At 38.8% G+C, this 15,099-nt stretch overlaps 1 protein-coding gene across 2 annotated transcripts in view; it reads right to left on the bottom strand.

Moving 5' to 3' along the window:
• LOC119799433 (arf-GAP with coiled-coil, ANK repeat and PH domain-containing protein 3-like) overlaps nt 1–14,858 on the bottom strand; it is a 107,236-nt gene extending 92,378 nt beyond the window's left edge. For both annotated transcript variants that reach the window (XM_038309327.1, XM_038309326.1), the window contains exon 1: nt 14,670–14,858. In XM_038309327.1, coding sequence (XP_038165255.1) covers nt 14,670–14,716 — 47 coding nt within the window. In that variant the 5' untranslated portion in view covers nt 14,717–14,858. The remainder of the gene's footprint in view (nt 1–14,669) is intronic.
• Between the last annotated feature and the right edge of the window lie 241 nt (nt 14,859–15,099).

The raw sequence follows: 15,099 nt of genomic DNA, 5'->3' as shown, positions 1-15,099 counted from the left end.
CTTTATTTTTTCATAATTTTCTTAGGCAGATGGAGTATTACAAATTGCAGTCTTTTCAAAATGCCTTTAACAGATTAAATTCTCTTCACTTCAAGCATAATATGAATGCTCTCTTGGCCAATAAAAATGTTTTAACCAGCATCTATGCAGACCAATAGTAAAGCATCTACAGATTAGCAAAAGATTGCAATTCATAACACTCAATAGGAAAAAAATCTTAATTTGAAGAATAAAAATGTGACAAAGTTTTCTTGAAAGACAACAAAAAAAAATCTAATTTACAAAACATGCTTTTCAAATACCCATTCACAAAATGTGTTCTTTGCTTGCAATAATAATGGAGCAAATTTCCTTCCATAGAGCTGTAGAGATAGTGGAATATAACAGGTGTGTGTTTGCAAGGTTGTATCTGTATCTGATGGACAGGCAGCCTTTTTCCTTATACCTGGAAGTAGAAAATAATCTCCTGCTATGATTGCCAGCTTCTTTAAATAAATGTTAGACCACGTAAGATTAAAAGGAAGTAAAACTCACTATAATATGCATGTTATTTTCCAGACAGAGCTACATTTAGGACTAATAAAGTTCCAGCTTTTGGCAAGATCCGATTCAGTTTCCCAAATTCTGTGACTTATGGAAACAATTTCTTATTTCTGTCAGTTTCAAGCAGGCAAAATAAAGACAAATCAAATATTTCTTCTGCCATAATTGTGACAGACTGATTTTAGTCCAGCTGAACCCGTATGCTATGCAATGCATTTAGCTTAGAGGCTTTAAATGGGAAAAAGCCCTTCATCTGAACTGGAATTAGGCCACTGATGCTGTGTTTTGCAGCATGTCATGAGAGCAGTTGTAGGGATCAATAGATCTGTTTGGACCTTTTACAGGATGACAACCAGCTGTAGATGTAGCCTCCAGGTGGTGCACCTTGTTGTGCATAGGAATCAGCAAGCAAATGTAGGCCAATCCCTGATTAAGACACGTCGCCGCTCCCATCCACTGTGCTGAATTAATGCCCATCACTTTCATTACCTGCGGTTCAACGACTTCCCTGACTCCCTTAAAAAAAAATGCTGGAAAAGCCCAACAATGAGCTCCCTGAGCTCCTGGCTTCATTAAATCGGCCAAGCAGGAAAACGGCGAGAATGGCAGAAAGGTTCTCACCGTCTTGAATACAGGAGGCACGGCAACAGGAGGCACTCAATGAAGACCACTTCAACATTTTTAAGATCCTGTTTCATGACCGGTTTGGTTTTATCTTCATGCTTAATTAGGTAATCTATATTTTGGGCCTTTATTGGCATTTTTACCTTACAAAACCCCCATCATCCCCTTTATCAGACTCTCATTTGTAGTCAGAGGCTTCTCCAGATCCACTGGAATACTGACAGCTACAGGTGATCCTTCCTGTCCACAGCCGTCACTATCTATAATGTATAAGGGGTGTCATTACTTTGGAATAACATTATTACGGCACTACTATTTACCTATAAAACAAACATGCAAAAAAATAAATAAATGTATAAAAAAGTAATAATTCAGAAACATGAATCGAAAATAGCTACACACACCTACAGTTTTATACACCTATACACCTATATATATAGTTCAGATTTCTGTTTATTAGTAATTGTAAGTATAAGCTTTGTGTTGTCAAATAATGGTATTTAAAACAAATCTTCTTTTCTGCTTTAATATACTTTTTTTTATTTGACATCTTTATATATCTCCTTAAGTAAAGTTATATTGGGTAAATAAAAATCCTTTCAGTCTATTCCAGCCACCACTGACTGCAGCATTTAAAATCCACCTGTGTAAAAAAAATTAAATAAAAATAAAAAAAATGAAGAAAAGAAACAGGTGAGCCAACCAGCACACCAATAAAGATGGTTCCAATGCCTATTAGAAAAAATCTAGACATATAAAAGGGTTTTTGAGGCCCTCATGGAAACCCTGCTAAACCATTTCCCAGAAACTCCTTTTTTAATGGGGAAGAATCAGAAATGTAAAAGTCTCTTTCACTAAAAACCCTTAAATCTCTCTTTCTGTCATCAAAGGCTCTACTGATCCTGACCAAACAAAAGTAGAACCAGAGAGAGCCGCCTCATTCACTACTTTCCAGCTATGGATGCTGAGTTTTATTTCCCTCCAGAGATTCGGCTGTTTTCTTATTTTAATTTCCACGAGGAAGATGCAAACGGTGCCAGAAACAATCTTCTTTGTGACTAAATGGTGAATGGCCTATACTTATATAGTCAGAGACCAAAGCGCTTTACACTACATTCAGTCATTTTACAAATACATTGTTAATTGTTAAATTGAAGCCAAACATGCAGACGCATTGTTCAAAACTAAAAAAAAAGGACTACAAAAACAGGTTTAACGTTACTGTTGGATAAAGTTCCCCACTCCACGCATGCAGCTGTAACCATCAATCCTCCCAGCAGTTGTTAAAGAGGCAAAGTCACGTTATTTGCCTTTACTATAAAAAGATCAATACGGAAGAGGATTAGGGCCACTGAAAAAAAAAAAAAAGTTAACTGATTTTTAAATCTTATTTCAGTTTAACATAGGACAAAAGTCAGAATTCTGAGATTAAAGTCAGAATTCTGAGAAAAAAGTCAGAATTCTGAGATTTAAGTCAGAATTCTGAGAAAAAAGTCAGAATTCTGACTTTAATCTCAGAAATCTGAGAAAAAAGTCAGAATTCTAAGATTAAAGTCAGAATTCTGACTTTTTTCCCATACTATACTGAAATAAAATAAAAAAAGAATCAGTTAACATTTTTTTTTTTCAGTGGCCCTAATCCTCTTCCGTAGATCAAAAACCATTTGAGCCTGATAAAATAAAATTATTTACACCAATCATCCATCCTAATTGTTTTTTGAGCCTAAATAGAATTCCAGCACCGGGCACAATGAGCAGACATAAAGAGATGCTCTGGATCTTGGACTTTTGTTAATTTTATTTCACATTTCCACTAACTTTTTTTAGTCTCACTACTTTAGATATGAAGAACCAAACCTCAATTGTTTCTGTAAATATAACTTTTTATAGTTTTATTTACCAAAAAAGTTTACTAAATCAAAGTTTAAAACAAAATAATTATAAATAATGTGCCAGCAGGACATGGTTATCTTTCAAAAGAACTTTGTATGCAAACACAGTGAGCTACTCTTGTATAAATAATTTTTTTTTAAGTGGATATGCATTTATAATGATCACTTCTCCGAAAATATCTGCTGTTATTCTATTTTTTCCTCAGATGTTTAACTAGTTTTTGTTTTTTTTTATGCATATAGTTTAAACTTTTTGTTTTCAGCTACATGCTTAATTTCTTCTCAAATTATTTTTTACAGCGAATAATTGTACAGTTTTTCTTTTCTATATTGTAAATCTGACATGAAATTTAAAAAAGCTATTTATTTTTCATGTTTTTATATTTCTAACCTTTTTGTAAGGGTAAGAAATAGGGCTGAAACTTAGTTATTATTATTTTACGATTCGATTAATCCGATGATTATTTATTTGATTAATCGTTTAATAATTGGAAAGCCAAAGGTTCCTTAAAGAAGATTTTTTTTTACAGATTTAAACGAAAAGTTTTCCACTTGAATTCTGGCCCCTGTTTAGAACAACTGTATAAAATTCTAAGCTTTTCGGATTGTCGACATATTATTATTATGTGTAGCCAATAGAAACTCCTGGTCTGTTATGTGGGTGAATTTTCACCCAAACAATGATGACAGGAGCCTTTTTTTTGCATCACAGGAACAATAAACACACAGATAGTACGAGAGATGCTGTGGAAATAAGAATAAAGAACACATCCACAGAAAATGTAGGAGAGGCAACTTATTTAACGGGATGTAAGAACGAGGAATCTCCCAGTCTGGACTGGATGGAGTCACAGTTGTGGGTAAAGCACCCTTGGCTGAACAGAAGGCCCACTGACACAGATTGAAGTTAGAAGGTCGGTTTGAACTAGAGCAGAAACAACAAGATCTCTTGGTAAAAATGCCTTCCAGCTCTCTGCAAGCTGCAGAGACAGATCAAACACTAAGAGAAACATTGATGAAGTGATGAAAGTGATGCAGGATCTTCAACACCCTCTGTTCTCAAGAGTTTAGCAAAACAAGGCATAGAAAAAGAGACCATTCGGCAGAAAGATACCAAAGATGTTACTCAATATAACAGATGAGGATCTTTAAATGTTTGCTGGTCTGGATATCAACAGTAAAGCATGGAGGTAGGGGGCTGATGACCGGGGCAGTTACAGCACCAATCCTCTTTACATCAAAGAATCAGAGAATCTGTCAGCCAAAGAACGTCCCAAACTGAGTCATAAACAAGAAAATGATCCCAAACAGAAGCAAATCCAATCAGATGGAGCAAATTAAAAGAATTAAAGGCATACTATGCAACATTTTTCAGTTAATTAATGTGTTCTAAAACGTTTTGGATGATTAAATGAGTCATTTCAGGTCGAACAAAGGTTTTCTCGGCCGCCCTGATGGTCTGTAGGGGAAATACCGTACTTGCAATTGCAGGAGCCCTCGGCCGGCACCCACAGGCTCAGAAGTCTCGTGCATCGCGAGAGACGGTTGCTTTACGGCGAGAACTGCTACACGCCCCCAGTGAAAGGCATGCTTGTTGCTAGCGCAGTTGCGATATTTGTGCAGTTGTAAATGTATGAAAACATGCTAAATTTTCAAACTCGAAAATTGGAACAAAATAGTCACTTACCGCAGTAGACATGGCGATTCGTTGTGTTTGCCTGTCTGCTAAGCTCTTTGGCTGATACAGATAACGACCCGATACGATATTAACACTAATAATACATACTTAAAATACTTATATTATGTAGATTGGTTTGTTAGAAAAGGCTTAATCAGAGGATGTAACTCAAACAGAGAACAACAGGCACCAACACTATGAGAATGACTGATTTATAATCAACCAATTAGTTACTCTAAGGAAAAGTCCCGTCAGCAAGGAATGATCAATGGATAATTATTTATACCTAAAACTAATTAGTTTGCGTTGATTTAATAAATTTTGCGTTAATCAGTAAAAAAATTAAAACAATAATTTTCGTCAAAGAGCGGCCGTTTTTGCCCAAATATAGTAACCCCTCCCTCCTGCCATCTTCCAGCATTGACGTCACGGTGCGGTAAGCCTAGCGCCATTCTCCGCGCTTTACAAGCTAAATCAATGGGAACTACTAGACACATCTGCAATCAACAACAATTGTTGAAGATTTCCAGAGGACTTCACCATTGAAATTCACCAGAGCTATAGTGAAACTGACAATGCCCACGTGCATGGCAGCTGGATGCTGGAATACATCGGGTAAAAGTGAAACAAAAAGAGTTATTCCACCTTTCTGATTCCTGATCCTCCACCTTGGATTGCCAACTTGAAGAGGGAGGATTTGCCATCGAACTTCTGGCCAGAGAAAAAACACGTAATATGTAGCCAACATTTGGAAGAAGAATATTTTCAAGATGACTTGGATAATAGCGCGTTGTGACAAACAGCAGATACAGCACTGGGACTTGATCAACAGCCGATACCGCACCGTGACGTCACAAACCAGAAGGTGGCAGGAGTGTTCTTTGACAAACATGGATGCCTCCAGTAAAGCACATTCACATGAAAATTACTCTCAGTCTGAATTCTGAATATAACCAGACTTTTCCTTTAAACTTTAAACTGAACATGAGTTTCTCTATCAAAATGCTAATCTCTGAGATTTGAAATGCAGGCTGATATTTTGCAATATTATAATTTCTTTTCTTTTTGCTGATAGACAGATTTCCGATATCAGAGTGGAACATAAAAAACAAGTGGGATAGAAATTGTTACACACTTCAGAGAGCAGGTTTTTTATGTTTCTGATATGTAATAAACATTACTTTCACCCCAACTTTATCTGTCATCAAAAAATCAAATCTAATTTTCAGGTAACCGACCAAATATCAGGCTTGTTCTTTAACGCAGCCATCTAAAATATGCAACCTGATCCTAATTTGTGTCAAGAATTCTTCTGTTCAGCGCTTTTCTCACAAAAAACAGACGATTGGAAAGCAGCAAAGGGCAGAGGTCGGACCTCTGAGCTCCGCTCTGTGACTCAATGAGAAGTCCTTCATCATCATGACGACATCATCTCAGCTCCCGGCTCGCTGCTGTTCAGACACAGAGAGGAGAGTGTCTTCCAGCGGAAGTCACAAACTCACCGGACAATACTTATATTCAGCTAAAGGATGGGAAGTTCAGCGTGAATGGAGCGGAACGGATGCTGGAACTCCCGCCTGAAATATCCCTGGACTCTTTAGGGAAAACTTTAAGTAGAAGAAGATGAGCTAAATCACACCTAATCATTACCTTTGTTTATCTTCCTGGAAGAGTGTGACCTCTAATTAGCATGTTGGCCCAGAGAAAACAGCCGCCAGTTCCCAGAGTGGTGCCAGATTAAACAGAAACCCAAAGGTTAGCTCAGCAGTGCAATCACCACAGCAACAGCATGCAACACGCCATAGACACACGTCTGGCTTTGATGAGTTGGTTAAAGTGCTAGACTGAATGATTCAATTCTTACATTTAAACTAAGGAATAGATTTTTCCCAGACAAGAATATGAGGAAAAAAATCTCTTATTTAAAAGGATTAATTTTTTTCAGCTTTTTTTTTTATATTTTCATGCACTCTCTGTATTTAACCCATCCCCTTGGGGAGCAGAGGGCTGCCATTGTGTGTCGCACGGGGGGGGCAGTGTGAGGTTAAGGGTCTTGCTCAGACCTGAACCTTTCCTGCATTTCCTGTCAGCCTACTGTCCAAAAAAACGAGCCACTAGTGCCACAAAGCTAAAAAATATAAAGAAAATTCCTGCTTTTCAATTAAATGTTAGATGATCAATACGATCACTTAACTTACGAAGAATTTATTCATAAATAACTTAAGATGAGAACTTTACAACATGAGGTGTATCTACACAGATAATAGAAACAAGTTTAATTTTATAAATGCTGTCTGTACTAATGATAGAATAGCACCTAATGAACAGCAAAAACTTAGATTGATACGTTTTATTTCCAGCCATAAAATCTCTGATTGAAACATCTCCAGATGATACTTTCTGTCAAACTATCAATAATAAAGCCACAAAGGTTAAAGGAACATATTGACTAATTAAAGGTTTATTTGGTCCTCTTAGAATCAGGTTTAATTTTCTAAGCTCCAATCAAAAGAAACTGAATTTAACAACGAGAAGAAAAAAAAAACAATAAAACCACCCCGTCATTTAGAGGCCTGCGTGCAGCAAAGCTCCACAATGAAAGGTCTGCCTTCACTTCCTCGCCTGGGAAACTCAGCAAAGCTCATCCGTCACACAAACCGTCACTTTTAGAGCAGAGCAAGAAATCTTCATGATAAGCAAAGATGTTCAATCTAACAGCAAACCGGAGAACCTTTTTACTTCTCTTTAAAACAAGGTGTAGAAGAAGAATGAAGTTTAGAACCAGGGAAAACAGAAGACGACGACTGCCGGGAGGAGCTTCCCCTGAAGCAGAAACGATGCTGACACCTGTCCAACTGGAGCCCAGCCAGAAGTACAGAGAATAAAGAAACTATTGAATTTGGATGGGAACCAAAACAGCAGAAGGAATCAAAACACAACCAACTCCAACTTTTGGAACGTCACTTTAAACGCGGCCTTGCAGAAGTACTCACACCCTTTGAAACTTCTCCCATTTTATCACATTACAACCAAACACACTCACAGCATGAACTTGTGAAATGAAAGGAGAGACCTGGATTTAAAAAAAGACCAGAACAGACTGGTGTGCAATGCTTTCTGCGCCTTTTAAAGGAGAACACCGTTTTTTTTTTTTTTACATTGGGTGCTTGATTTTACATTATTACACAATGTTCTACTCACCCATATATGTTTTGTGTCATTTGGAGACGTTCTGAAGATATTCCGTTAGGTTGTATCCAAGTAACGTCTTCCTATGGACAACGAGTTGAAGGCACAAACTAAACCGTTCATAATTTATTCTTTATGGTACGCCACGGTTTTATTTCTTATATTTATATATTTTAAAAACAAAGAGGAGTGCGTTTCTTGCCCATAGGAAGACGTTACTTGGATATGACCTAACGGAATATCTTCAGAACGGCTCCAAACGACACAAAACTCATATGGGTGAGTAGAACATGATGTAATAACGTAAAATCAAGGGCCCAATGTAAAAAAAAAAAAGGCGTTCCCCTTTAATGCCGATTTATACTCAGAAACCAGTTCGTCTGTGTGTGTGTCGCAGTGAACGCAAATGTGCCCCCGCCCTTCCGCAGACACTATCCCAAACTGTAGGTGACCGCAGACAGGAGGCCTCTGATTGGTCAAATCTACATCCGCTCTACACTATGCGTATTTCCTGTTTGGTACCTTACCGGCTTGTTGTTTTTTTTTATGACCGCCATTGTGGAAAACAACTCGTGAAGTTGGACCAGCTAGAAGAGCGAGGTGCGCGAGAACGCTGGGACTCTTTTTCCACCTGGATCCCCGCTCTTTTTCGCACTCGTGTCCCTCAATTGTCGGACAAACTCGCCGCCACTTCCTCGCCGCCTCGGTCGTATCTAGACCCACAGCTAGTTCCTGATAGTCCCTCTTGCGTTGTGGTGCGGAATAACATGGTGCAGACCACACTTCAATATTGGGCATAAATCAAAAATATCTGTGACAAGCTCACTGCGACACACTACTGCGCGGAGTATAACCAACCTTACTCTGATACCGCTACATAATCTATAAATAGAGATGATTAATGTAATATTCTAAAAGTCTTTGACAAACTTGACAATATTTATGACCTTAGAAGAAACGTAATTCTCAAAAATCATTCAGTAAATACAAAGATTAAACAACATTGTGTTTCAGTTTTTCTCTGGAAAAATCTCAACGACATAAAAGAAAACAATCAAAATTATAAATTTTTTCTGCCTTTTTTATATAAATGTATAAGTGAGCTTAAAAAAATAGTGAGAAAAGGAAATCAAAGAGCGTGTGGGTGAACCGATTGTAAGCCGTTTCCTTTATTTTGGTAGATCAGTCAACATTTAGATGTGAAATCAGTCAATCTTATCTATGTCTGTAAAGGTCTGACAATCCTCAACTCTCAATGCTTTAAAGCTGAGAGCAGTTAAAAGGTTTTTTATTGTTTCATGGAGATTGATTTATTTTTTAAAAGATAAACTGTAAATACTTAAAGTGTTTTGTGATCATATAACAAATGAAAGTTAAAATAAATAAAAAAAACATTTTTTAAAAATCAGTACCTGTCAGTCAAATGTCAGGCTGATCACAGATTGGTAATCTGGTAATCTGTGATCAGCCAAAAACCTGCAATCGATAGACTGCTAAAAGAAAGAAAAACAACAGCTTGACTTTAAAGGTATACTATGCAACCGGTGTTGATTTTCCAGCGAGGCTCCCCCCAGAGGGCGAAAGTAAAAGTGCACTGTCGTAAATATGCTCAGCTGTTCTCCTGGTTTCTCCGTCAAGCCAGGCGCGGTTGTTTTGAGCTTAGCAGACAGGCGAACGCAACCAATCACCATGTCTAAGTAACTATTTTGTTCCAATTTTCGAGTTTGAAAATGTAGCATGTTTTCATACATTATTTGTTATGCATGTGTCTAAATAAAGATTGTAGTTAGCCAAGTTCTCGCCGTAAAGCAAGACGACTCTTGCAATGCACGATACTTCTGAGCCTGTGGGTGCGGGCCGAGGGCTCCTGCAATTGCAAGTACGGTATTTCCCCTACACACCACCAGGGCGGCCGAGAAAACCTTTGTTCGACCTGAAATGACTCATTTAATCATCCAAAAATGTTATGGAACACATTAATTAACTGAAAAATGTTGCATAGTATGCCTTTAAAATGTAATGTGTAAATATGCTTTGATTTAGATGCTTTGTTATTTTCATGGTTAATAGTAGAGATGTTAATCTATTTATTTTATTTCTTATTAGAAATAAGATTTGTGTAAAAAAAAAAAAAACAGCACTTTAAAACGGTAGTTGAGCCTTTCTGACAACTTTAGGCTGTGTGAGTAAAACAAAATGTGGAGTTTAAGGATCAGTCAGCTGGAGATCATTTGGTAGAAAACAGTTCCTCACAGTAAAACATGGCGGTGGAAGCATGATGCTGTGGGGAACACTATTCTACACTATTCTAAAAATGTTTTAACACTGAATGGAAACCTGTCCTCGACTACAAAAGAGAAGACGGGTGGAAGTTCTCCTCCCAGTGATTCACAGTAATCCCACGTTTCCTCTTTAGCTAAAAACAAACGTCACTTATGAGGTTTTCTTTATCCCAGATTGGAGAAGCGATTTCTGTATAACCATTCTAATTGACATGTTATTGTTTCAGGTTGAAGTAGTTCAATCCAACTGAAAAGAAATGGTACTGGTTTTAAAGTCTGGGAGCTCAACATGTTTTGTGTCCTGCTACCAGTACAATACAATCGGAAGCTGCTTAAAGAAAAGCTGCTGACTGTAAGGAAAAACCAGTCTGCTGTTTGGCTCTAAGCTCCAGCTGGCAAACAGAAGCTGCGTGTCTGACACAACCGCACGGACCTGATCTCCAACATGCGTGGGAAAACGGCGGTGTGTCAATCCCAACGGTGAAAATCCCAGATATTTTTTTTTGTTTAACCTGCTTCCTTGCAGCCACCCACCTCCACGTCTCTTACGTAACATCGCTCTGCTGCAGAGGAGCTTTCAGCTCCTCAATGAGGCTGAATGAAAACCTTCTTACAGGCTCTGTTTACTTTGCCTTTTGTCAGCATCTTTTCGGGTCACTCTAACATATTTGCTGCAGAGAGAAGACTCTTAACCTTCTGTTAGCTGAAGGATAAACTTCAACCCTAAAAAATCTCTATATAAGTAGGAGAAGAATTAAAAATCTGCACAACATCTGAGGAGGAGGAGAGCAGTTCTCCCTGCATTCCTCCATCCATGAGCTTTGAGTAACGAGTGAGGCCTCTCCTGAGCGTGCATGGCCTTTCCTGCACTGCTGAAAATTTTAAACAGTGAAAGAGTTTGCTGCGCAGCCAGCTGCAGATGGCTGCCAGTAAGTCTTTGATTTATAGGGGAGAAACATGTGCTCTGTTAGGAAGCAAAGAAATGTTCTCCAGGTCTGGATTTAGAAGTTCATTAATTCAATATTTCAAACAAGTTATTGATTTTAGTCATTGCTGAGACAAAAAAATTGGATTTTAAACTACCGGTTGTTGAAATTCTCTGAAAAGAAAATAGTAAAAAAATAATCGTCATTGTGTTTATCTCTTTAAGTCCACATAATCATCTGAGAACTGATGAGGAAAATCTGTGAAATTCGCTTAATTTTTATCTTTTTTGAGCAGCAGAAAAACACGTCTCTGCTTTCTATTTCATAAAATCCCCCATAGAGAATAAAAAATATATAATTTTTTTTTTAGAATTTCAGGGAAACAACTAAAGGCCAATTTATGCTTCTGACGCATAGCCTCTGCATCCGTCCAATCTGTCTCTGCGCGCGACCACGCCCCCCGAGCAAAGGTTCTGCAACCGTCGTCACACACCTCGGTAAAATCCTGACTACGCGTCGGACAGTTGCAAACCCACGCAGACCTCAAGCGGAAGTGCGCAGACAAAAAGCAGCTGTGATTTGTCCTTGGTATGCCTTTCCGGCTGTCTGTGCGGTCGTCCTTCCTTCTCGATTCAGTGCCGGGTGGTGCGCCTCGGACAACTATGACAACAATGGACAACTACGATGAAAGGTTAATCGAGGAGGTTTGGAAGTACAACCAATTATACGATGCCTCAGACAAATTATACAAAGATACCAAGGTCTCTGTGTCAACTTCTGGAGAGAGTTCAGCCAGAAATGGTTCCTCTTCGATATCTAGCAACTCTAGATCCATCTCCGTGATCGTGATATTTTGCAGACGCGCCGTTGTTGTTTTGGACGATTAACACTACCACCGGCGCCACCGAAGTTCTAGTGACCATCTGCCGAAGTTCATGCGAGTTCTCGAATAGGCTCCCACTTATGCTTTGGCGGGAAACTGCTGTGCATCCCTAGAAATTCCAGACCGATGGTGCAGAAGCATACCAGCAAAAATTGGTTCACGACCAGACCCAAGCGATATTTGATGTGTGCGGTTGCAGAAGTCCAATCTGCCCTTTAGGCTTGTTCAAAATAGATGATTAGAAGGGACGGTCCCAGTGTCCTATCCCAGTGGAAGACGCTCAGAAAAACCTCCAGAAGTGCAAAGTAAGCATCCTGATGTTACGCACCCCTAACCTTATCTAAAGATAAACCCAGCCAACCTCCATAATTAGGTTATTTTGGCCTCTTTTTTTGAGTGTCATGTATGTTCTTTTGGTCGGATCTACGTCTCATGACCAAGGCAAGAGCCAGAAGACTTTTTATCCCCACTAAACACTACAATCTAATTTCAGCAAGGTCTCATCATTCATTTACCCCATAAACAAGCTTCCAAGTCATCTGGACTCGTTCAGTCAAAGCAGAGTCATATTTCTTCTAGTCCTATTTCATCTTGGAAATCATCCCTAGTTCTTTTGAATTCAGGGTCGAAATTTTGATCTCAAAAGTGGGGGGGGCTGCAAGTTTTTTTTTTTTTGATATAGCTAACTTCATCGTATTTGACCATCCAATCACAGACCCGATCCAGTAGCATCAGATGTTTGTTAAGTGAGCTTTTCAGGAGTGTACGGAAGAGGATTAGGGCCACTGACAAAAAAAAGTTAACCGATTTTAAAATTTTATTTCAGTTTAGTATGGGAAAAAAGTCAGAATTCTGACTTTAATCTCAGGATTCTGACAATAAAAAAGTCAGAATTCTTAGATTAAAGTAAGAATTCTGAGAAAAAAGTCAGAATTATGAGATTAAAGTCAGAATTCTGAGAAAAAAGTCAGAATTTTGACTTTTTTCCCATACTAAACTGAAATAAACTTTAAAAATCAGTTAACTTTTTTTTGTCAGTGGCCCTAATCCTCTTCCGTAGGAGTGACAGTGGTGACAGCCTCGTGAGACTATCCTAATCTCGCGAGCTTTCAAGGTTTCCCTCGCAGATCAGTCTTGCTACTTTCCGTTAAAGAAAATTCGGATCCGTTCACCAAACGAACGTCCAATCAGCGTTGGCTTTGAGGCGGGTCGAGGTTTGACGCGACAGTTGAGGTGAAGCACGACAGTTCAGTCTAAAGAACATGGCGGCTTCAGCCGATGAAACTAGCGTTAGCGTGGCTATCGAGCAAGTTTTATTGGAATTACAGAGTATTTCTTCACTGAAAGAAGAGCAAAACACTGCTCTGGAGGCTTTTCTCAGAGGAAAAGATGATTTCGCTCTTCTCCCGACTGGTTTCGGCAAGAGTTTGATCTATCAATTGGCTTGTGGTTGTGTTTTCGTCGTCGCTCTGTTAGTACGTCATATGCTTCGTTGATCTGATTGGTTTATTTGGCCCGTCTATCACCAACATAGGCCAATCAGCTAACCAGTATTTTCGCCTCTTCCCAAAATTACTTCAACGGAAGGTTTCCAGATGGATATGCAGAGCAAATCCATCTGGCGGTGTCAGGTTAGCGGTGACAGTCAATCACACAAGAAAAGACGGTGGGCCAATCAGGAACTTGTCTAAACTCAGGGAAGCGGGCTTCAGCTTGAGCTGCGGTTTCCACTTGGTCCTAATGCTCAACGAATGTCTGTGTATGTTAGAATAACATTGTTTTTGGACAGTAAAACATGCAGAGGACAAAAAACAAATTTTGAACCCGCCCCCATCCCAAAAAAGATTATGTCCAAGTTTGAGTTGACAAGGAACAAACACAAATCATAAATCTATCATTTACTTTCATTTACAAATTCAGAAATGCATTTAACTCCATAACTGTTCAGCTTTTAAAACTACAGGTTAGAAAAAAATGTTTTTATAACTGAAAAATAATAAAAATAAGTAGCCACTTCATTATTGTCAATTTAACGTCTGTGCCCCCCAGACTAAATGTTTGGAAACGATCTCATTCAGCTGCTTTTTAGTTTTTTCTTGAAGCAAACTGTGAATTTAAGGATCCCAGACCAACAGGGTGTTGCAGTGCGATCCTGGATCAGCTTTGTTTGTTTCCTTCAAAGTTTGACACTATCTCTGTGTCTGGAAATCTTCATCTAAACTGATCTACTGGATCACAGTTATCAGCAGTCCTAAAAACAAAAGGGTTAAATCAGCTGACAGAATCAGTAGTTTTTTATATGAGCTAATAAAAAAGATTAAAGTCAAATAAGACATTATATATGGACAGAAACTAATTAATAAGTTGGGATTAATTAGTGTCATAGGTTCAGTCCATGTGACTGAATTCTGTGATCAACAGAATTAGGCAACTGATGGAAAATAACTGAAAAAATGGGATTGAACCCAAAAAGCTGCGCTTTTCCATTAAATTCCCCACATTACGTTAACTTCCCGATTCCCAATCGAGCCATGTGTCCCAGCTCCAGGCGCTCAGAGCCGGTGTGAAGGACAATCCTGTCCTGCAGAGCAGACTGAGGCGCTCAACAGTTCAAACACACCGCCGCTCACGCGCGTTTTTTCTCTCTCTTACCGAAACCGGGGAGAATCCTTGATGCAGTCTTCAAAATCAACCGTCATCTTGGATTTGCTGAGGAATTTCCACGCGATTTAAAACACAGATTTCATATCCTGAGTGGGTAAAAAGATGCTAAGTATCCGAGGGAGAATGGTGCTGCTCCAACAGCAGCGGTTCACTGTGAGAGCGGCTCTGACTGCAGCTCCGCTCACTGCAGCAGGCATTCCCAGCCCCTAGTGGTGCGCGAGGGTACTGCAAGGGGTACTTGGAAATAATAGATTTCTTTGGTAATACAATAGAACTGGGATCTGTTTTGTACGCAGGGGGATTAGGGCCACTGGAAAAAAGTTAACTTATATTTAAATATTATTTCAGTTTAATATGGGGAAAAAGTCAGAATTCTGATTTAACCTCAAAATTCTCACTTTAAAGCTACAGTGTGTAA

The sequence above is a fragment of the Cyprinodon tularosa genome, unplaced genomic scaffold (assembly GCF_016077235.1).
Source record: "Cyprinodon tularosa strain WSP-4 unplaced genomic scaffold, ASM1607723v1 ctg66, whole genome shotgun sequence".
Classification (NCBI taxonomy): domain Eukaryota; kingdom Metazoa; phylum Chordata; class Actinopteri; order Cyprinodontiformes; family Cyprinodontidae; genus Cyprinodon; species Cyprinodon tularosa.
This window is presented reverse-complemented; position numbering and strand designations above follow the sequence as displayed.